This window comes from Entelurus aequoreus, linkage group LG17 (genome assembly GCF_033978785.1).
Source record: "Entelurus aequoreus isolate RoL-2023_Sb linkage group LG17, RoL_Eaeq_v1.1, whole genome shotgun sequence".
Classification (NCBI taxonomy): domain Eukaryota; kingdom Metazoa; phylum Chordata; class Actinopteri; order Syngnathiformes; family Syngnathidae; genus Entelurus; species Entelurus aequoreus.
In genome coordinates this window covers 26,901,022-26,909,380 of record NC_084747.1, presented here as the reverse complement: position 1 = coordinate 26,909,380, position 8,359 = coordinate 26,901,022, and the positions used below count along the sequence as shown (strand labels likewise).

The window sequence follows — 8,359 nt, the reverse complement described above, 5'->3', positions numbered from 1 at the left end:
GTGTGTGTGTGTGTGTGTGTGTGTGTGTGTGTGTGTGTATATATAAAACTTTTTAAAAAAAATGTAAATATACTGTATGTACGTGTATCTTGCATCCTTGACATTTTCTGCATGGGAACCTTGATGGATGTTTATTGTATTATTAAATGAGTTCGAAATGTACAACTATTAGTAGATGAACAAAATACTCACTTGACCTCATGTTGTACCTTTTTTAAATTGTTGTTTTCCCTTCCTCCACAGGTGACACTGTAACGCCGCGATGACCACTTCTGTTTCCAGCCATCTGGCAAAAACACCACAAATTTAATCGAGCAGCTCAGAGCCTGCGCGCCCGCTGCCCTCAAGCCGCACCGGTTGCACCTTTCAGTTTGCCGTCGCACAAGTTGACTCCAAGTCCACGTTGGCAAGGTGCCGTCAACATGTTTTCGGCGTTGAAAAAGCTGGTGGGCTCAGAGCCGGGCCAGCTCCGGGACAAGAACATCCCCGCCGGCCTGCAGTCCATGAACCAAAGTTTGCAGAGACGTTTCGCTAAGGGGGTGCAATATAATAGTAAGCTGACTTAACACGCCTTGCATGAATTGTTTAACAGCTTTATAAGGAGCTCAAGGAAATGAGCAACACACAGTTGTTGTGGGGGAGTCATATAATCACTTGACAATAGGGATGAGTACCAAATTTAGTACTTTTATAGGCACCGACCAATTCCGTTGGTACTCCCGGGTAGCGATTTACGTAAAATCAAACATCCGGTCGCAGACCAAACACTGGCTCACAGAAACGATCACTCAGGGCTAATACAGCCAAACTCCTTTTAAGTAAGGTTGCAACACCAACAAAGCAAGTATGCTTGGTATAAAACGCTCAAATGTAAAATAAGCCTCCACTCGTCCAAAATGTGCTATCTTGATGCTAATTTAAACTGGATTTGCCATAGACAGGCTACTAGCAGCATCAACTATTTTACATGCCGATTTCAACACCTTTAGAAATGACAACTACAACCAAGATTATTGTTACAATCAAATAGCTGGTGTGTAATTACCACAATACATACAGTGTAAACACTTTGTAGGGCACAACATAACACTCAGCTTCCTGAAATAATGTACTTATATATGTATGTATGTATGTATATGTACAGTATGTATAGTACAGGCCAAACGTTAGGACACACCTTCTCCTTCAATGGGTTTTCTTTATTTTCATGACTATTTACATTGTAGATTGTCACTGAAGGCATCAAAACTATGAATGAACACATGAGGAGTTATGTACTTAAAATAACTGAAAACATGTTTTATATTCTAGTTTCTTCAAAATAGCCACCCTTTGCTCTGATTACTGTTTTGCACACTCTTGGCATTCTCTCGATGAGCTTCAAGAGGTGGTCACCTGAAAGGGTTTTGGGCGGCATGGCTCGGTTGGTAAAGCGGCCGTGCCAGCAACTTCAGGGTTCCAGGTTCGATCCTCGATACTTTACCCACCTGCTCCCAGTGCCACCCACACTGGTTTAAATGTAACTTAGATAATGGGTTTCACTATGTAAAGCACTTTGAGTCCCTAGAGAAAGCGCTATATACATATAATTCACTTCACTTCACAGGTGTCTTAGTTTTGATGCCTTCAGTGACAATCTACAATGTAAATAGTCATGAAACTAAAGAAAACACATTGAAATGAGAAGGTGTGTCCAAACTTTTAGTGCGTGTTTGTGTGTGTGATATATATATATACATATATATGTATCACAAGACTACTTCATCTCTACAGGCCTGTTTCATGAGGGGTTCCCTCAATCATCAGGAGATTTTTATATATATATATATATATATATATATATATATATATATATATATATATATATATATATATATATATATATATATATATATATATATACATACATACATACATACATACATACATACATACATACACACACACACACACATATGTAAATGTGTGTATATGTATGTACACTACCGTTCAAAAGTTTGGGGTCACATTAAAATGTCCTTATTTTTCAATGAAGATAACTTTAAACTAATCTTAACTTTAAAGAAGTACACTCTATACATTGCTAATGTGGTAAATGACTATTCTAGCTGCAAAAGTCTGTTTTTCGGTGCAATATCTACATAGGTGTATAGAGGCCCATTTCCAGCAACTATCACTCCAGTGTTCTAATGGTACAATGTGTTTGCTCATTGGCTCAGAAGGCTAATTGATGATTAGAAAACCCTTGTGCAATCATGTTCACACATCTGAAAACACTTTAGCTCATTACAGAAGCTACAAAACTGACCTTCCTTTGAGCAGATTGAGTTTCTGGAGCATCACATTTGTGGGGTCAATTAAACGCTCAAAATGGCCAGAAAAAGAGAACTTTCATCTGAAACTCGACAGTCTATTCTTGTTCTTAGAAATTAAGGATATTCCACAAAATTGTTTGGGTGACCCCAAACTTTTGAACGGTAGTGTACATAAAACAACTGGACAGAACAGTTGCCATACTCAACTCATGTTTACATGTTACATAAAAAATACAATTTTGTTATCAAACAATTAACATTTATTAACACACACACAAGTACAGAAAATTGGCACAGTCGAGTACCAGTATCAATTCCTAGGTACCGGGAATTGGTACCGTATCGGTTCAAATATGAACGGAACCCATCCCTACATGACAACCAGTCCTGAGTGTTTACGATGTGTCGCTTGAAGACTTGATGAGTTTAAGTCTGTTTTTCCCACAGGACTGCAGTCTATGTGTGGCATTTGGTCACGTGGGGAGAGTATAGAACTTTGTCTGTTTTTGCATTATTTGCCTTGACGGACTAGATCCAGATAAATATGTTTAGAAATAGAAATGTCTTTTGTTGCTTCATTTGGTGTCATTAGACTCTGAGGGCTCTCTCTCGACCACAGATGCCCAAACTGGGGCCTGCGGGCCACATTTATCCCGTTGTATCAATTTGTTTGGCCCGCCAAAAGGTGATTACCAAATGTAATACTGACCTTTTTCATGCTGCACATTAAATGATGGCATATTCACAAGGCTGCAAAAAAATCAGATTTTACTGTAAAAACCTGGCTGCTCAGCCGCCGGAAATTTACCTTCAAAGCATCAGTGGGACCATATTTACTTTTTTCAGTCATGCGCTGTAAAAACAAGGAATGTAAATTTTTACAGTAAAAAAAAGTAGCAACTCAGCCGCCTGAAATTTTGCGGTAAAATAACAGTGCAACGGTTTTTCAATTCAAAGTAATGCACTGTAAAGTTTTCCTTAAAAAACTGGCAGCTCAGTCGCCAAAATGTTATTGTAAAAATGACAGTGGGACTGTTTTCCGATTCACAGTAATGTATTGTGAAAAAAATGCCATAGATTTTACAGTAAAAAAACTGGCAGCTCAGTCACCAGAATTTTAACATAAAAATTACAGTGGGACACTTTTTCAATTTAAAGTAATTTTGGTGTAAAAACCATCGTAAAATGTCCAATAAAAATGGTGACTGAGCTACCACTTTTTTACCTTAAAATCTATAGATATTTTTTTATCGGTTGACTAGTAGGAGTGCACCAAAAAAATCAACTTCTCTGAATCTTGATTCTTTTTCATCCTGATTTTAAATCGGTTCTTAACGTTTTAAAAAGACGTTGTTGGGCCATCTCCACCTCGTACCTGTTTTGAAAAGGTTTTATTATAATTATTATACCAAATATTACATTTCGAAAATCGATTCTGAATCGAATCGTCAACCCAGGAATCGGGTTGAGTCGTTAGGTGCCCAAAGGTTCACATCCTTATGAACTAGCTGCCATCTGTTGAGCCGGACAATCTCCACTTACACGGACCATTGGCACATTTTCAGTTTTGGCCTTTGGAGGAAAAACGTTTGGGCACCCCTGGTCTTGACAATCTCGAGGGCTTTGTACTGCCACAGATAGATGAATGAATGGTTGAACACACTTTGAGTGTCATAGCTAATGGGTTCACGTCAGTCTGCTGATGTACTCTTTCCCAGTGAAAATCGTCATCCGGGGAGATCGAAACACTGGGAAGAGCACTTTATGGTATCGACTGCAGGGCAAGAAGTTTGTGGAGGAGTACCTTCCTACCCAGGAGATCCAAGCCACAAGCATCCATTGGAACTACAAAAGTAAGCAACAGCCTGGTCATTGCACGGCCACGTCTTTCCTTGGTTTCTGGTAATGTATGCACGTTTACACGTACCTTTTTATTACCTTCTCGTTCACTCCAGTGGCTCCGTATCACGGTAAATCACACCTAGCTTAACTTCCATGCTCCTTACAGTAGCCTTGTAAATATTAGTCTCCTGTGTGTATTAGAATAGTGCCGTGTACAGGACTGGGATGATTGTACGTCCTGTGTGTTCCTCAGCTACAGATGACGTGGTCAAGGTGGAGGTGTGGGACGTGGTGGACAAAGGTAAGCCAGAAGCACAAAAACTGTATAAAAGGTGGTGTTGAGGCCAACCTCATGGCCACGGATCACACTAACTATCTCATGACACCTCATGACCCGTCACGCCTTTCCTGTCCTCACTCATCTGTTTCTTCTCTGAACCCCACGCACTCATCCCAGGCCAAAAATATCCTGTTGATGAAGGTGTAGGTGAGCGCCAGCGTAGTGTGTAGAAGCTCGACACGTGAGTGCAGTGGCTCTGTCGTGTGGCTACATTCTAACTTGAGATGTTTGTTGCTGTGTTTGAGATGTACTCTGATATACTGACACCTTTGTTTCTACTCCTAACTTTGTATCAGCGCCTGATCCCAACACAAGTCAGTCCCTACGTTTCCATGTACTCAATTAGTCTGATTCCTCCAATAGTGTCCATGCATACTCTCTATTGCTACTAGGGCTGCAACTAACAACTAATTTGATAATCGATTAATCTGTTGATTATTACTTCGATTAATCGATTAATAATCGGATAAAAGAGACTAACTACATTTCTATCCTTTCCAGTATTTTATTGAAAAAAAAACAGCATACTGGCACCATACTTATTTTGATTATTGTTTCTCAGCTGTTTGTAAATGTTGCAGTTTATAAATAAATGTTTATAAAAAAATTCAAAATTAAATTTAAAAAAAAAGTAGCCTCTGCGCCTGCGCATAGCATAGATCCAACGAATCGATGACTAAATTAATTGCCAACTATTTTCATAATCGATTTTAATCGATTAGTTGTTGCAGCTCTAATTGCTACTATCGGTCATACGTCATGTGCCTCTCGTACATCGGGTGGCGCTTATTTTATTTTAGCGCGGATAAATGTATTGCTTTTACGGTTGACCCTATGACGTCACACCAAAACAAGGCATCTGCGGCTCCTTAGAAGTTAACATCCTAGCTCTGTAGTACCTGATGTCCACTGTAATATTGATACAGGTTACAAATATTACGTCTCTAAGGGTTATGCTGATGTTAAAGTAGCACTAAGTAATTTTTCAACCTTCATAAAATATTGTCATAACTTACAACTAATTAAATAACACCTCTGTCATGGCCTGAGGGGGTCTGTATCGCTCTCACTGGCATTTTGCCACTTTGAGGAGGTGGGCAGGAACCCTGCCACATAAAAAACTATAAATATGCTGACTTGCTTTACGCAAGTCGATGCGAACGCCTCTGTGCCGCCAGAAAACTAGAAGAAGAAGAATGCCTATGTGCAATTATTGCTAGCATGGCCGAAGCTCCGAAACTACCAAAGAAACGAAAAGTTTTGTCTGAGGAGACAGAAAAAAAATCGGAGGTTACCCGGATAAAAGGACAGTCAAGGATCAACATTGTCCCGGCTTTCACTCGCTGGTGTGAGTTTAAAGACGAGTGATTTCAGACCAATGCTGCCTTGGTTCTGTTCCTGCTCAACTAGTAAGTGACTTTCCATGCTCAAATCAAAATGATAATGCTAATGTTAGCTATCAGAAAATTGCATGGTGGCAATAAACAGCCACCACACTACTTCCTCTGAAAAAAACTCTCCCGCCGGTCTTTATTTGCTTCAGACCTGCATCTGCCCAAATACAGTCTTGGTAGTAGCGTCATGTTTGTAGCACAATCTAAGATAATTGCTTGATGCTGTCTGCTATTTAACATCAGCATAGCCATTAGAGACCTAATATTTGTGCCAATTTTACAGCGGACATCATGTCGGTTTGACGCTATATGCGCTAGTCCTCATGGGAAATGTGGTCTTCTTCTGGCAAAAACTATCGCTTTGGTCCACTGGCGCCGCCAAAATCAAGCAAAATTGAAAGTTCTTAATTTGGTCTTAAAACAGCAGACAGCATCAAGTAACGAACTTGGATTGCACTACAAACATGATGCTACTACCAAGAATGTATCATAGCGGATGCAGCTTCAAAGCAAAGAAACACCGGTGGGAGAGTTTTTTTGAAGGAATTTTTGAGGAAGAATCATGGAAAAAAAACTTTTGAATGTCTTTGAGTTCATTTGAAAGGCTCTGTGGATTGTTGGAAGGAGTTTTAAATCCGAAGGAAAAGACTGATACTGTTGCAGATAAAGGTTGTTATTGTTCCGGACTGTCTTGCCAGTTGTGAGGAATACAGACTTATTGTGAAAGTTATTGTCCTCACCCCTTCAAGCATAACATGTGTCAATAACAAAAGTCCGTAGCTCTGCTTGCGCTAACTTTGAGGCCATGTCCACACAAACACGGATACTAAATAAACGCATACTTATCTCTGGGTTTAGGCCTCTTGTCCACCTGCAAACACATAAGTTTGTCTTTAAAAATGCAGACTTTTGCAAACGCTGGCCAAAGTATAGATTTCCAAAACTCTCCGCTTAGCGTATGCGTGTACTTGGCACAAACGGAGACTTGTGATGACGTCACTGTTGTGCGCTGTCAGTTCCAAAGCTCAACAACACTGCCTTACTGCCTTCAAATACACTATAAGAGGACTTACTGCATGTCTATACTAGGGTTGTTCGGTATACCGGTACTAATAAAGTAACTCGATACTAATCGATTGAAATCGTACTATACTGTCTTTGAGTAGTACCGGTGCCATTCTTTCATCTGAATGCCGCTGTGTGGCGGTGACTACAGAGCCGAGGCGAGGCGCATGATGTTGAGTGTGTCAAAACGCACACACAAAGTGCATACAAGCAAGAACATCTTGGAGATGAAGAATGGCAAAAAACGAAAATTCTACTGGTTAATAAAGAGGGTGGTGAAGTACAATATGGAGGTATTTGGGCTTCAAAACTAACGATAAAGGTGACGTTTTAGACAAGGAAGCGCCGCGCTTCAAGTGTTGCTTTAAAACACGGCTCACCAAATGTGGCAATTAGTATTAGCACCTTTGCGTCAAACTTAGGTCAACATCTATATAATAAGCATTCAGATCTACACAAGGAGTTATAAAGAGTGACAGGTAATAATGTAGTTGTTACACCTGTACAGCTGTTCGGCTAGTCAAGGAGCACTGGGGAAACGTTCCTTCCAGGGCAGATGTTTTCGTCGGGGGTAACACCCTTCACTGGGTCTGCTAAGCTCAGCTTTCCGGTCAGAATTTGCGGCCGCCGATGTGTGACAATCTGGTTGCTTTATTATTAGTTTTGAGGGCACAACCGGACCCGTTCATCACTCTATGCTCATCCAATCACTCACCGACATCACTCAGACGACAAGTTGACATTCTCGCAAACACACACTTTACGCTACTCACTTAAGTTAACCAGCTCCCCTGTTGTGCACATGTAGCTGCGTAACATGTAGCTGCGTAACATGTAGATACATAACATGTAGATACATAACATGTAGATGCGTAGACGTGCACACAGCTGCTTGGCTTGATGCCAAATATTAGCGAAGTTAGGACTGCCCATCTAACGTCTAGTGCAAGTGAAATGACTGAATTTGGTAACAAATTTCTACAATTTGTGTTTTGTCTTTAACAAATGTGTGTTTTACCTGCTACATGGCTTATCTGGGTACATTTGTCCATAGTTTTATTTTTAGTACTTACTAATAATTGTATTGTTCTTAAAGCACAGACCAGGAGTGGCAACTATAAATCATGAAGCATTTAGTATAATGTCAATAAAGCTTTATTATATTCTCATCTAATCCTTGATTATAACAGACTATATGTAATATGGAAAATGTTTAATTGTTCTTTGAGTGCGACAAGAACACACAATGTGTTTAATGCCCTTTCATTTATATTTTAACCTTCTAAAATTGTGCTTTAAGTGCAATAGGAAACATATGTTTATTGTATTGTACAAACCCAAAAAAGTTGGCATGTTGTATAAATGGTAAATAAAAACAATATACAGTGATTTGCAAATCCTTT

At 39.7% G+C, this 8,359-nt stretch overlaps 1 protein-coding gene across 3 annotated transcripts in view; it reads left to right on the top strand.

Annotated features, from left to right (window-relative positions):
* rabl6b (RAB, member RAS oncogene family-like 6b) overlaps positions 1–8,359 on the top strand; it is a 53,770-nt gene that overhangs the window by 12,801 nt on the left and 32,610 nt on the right. For 2 of the 3 annotated variants that reach the window (XM_062025415.1, XM_062025414.1), the window contains 4 exons: positions 244–552; positions 4,034–4,168; positions 4,411–4,458; positions 4,615–4,644. In XM_062025415.1, the coding sequence (XP_061881399.1) occupies positions 423–552; positions 4,034–4,168; positions 4,411–4,458; positions 4,615–4,644 (343 nt within the window). In that variant the 5' untranslated portion in view covers positions 244–422. The remainder of the gene's footprint in view (positions 1–243; positions 553–4,033; positions 4,169–4,410; positions 4,459–4,614; positions 4,645–8,359) is intronic. The other variant, XM_062025416.1, reaches the window with a different exon arrangement.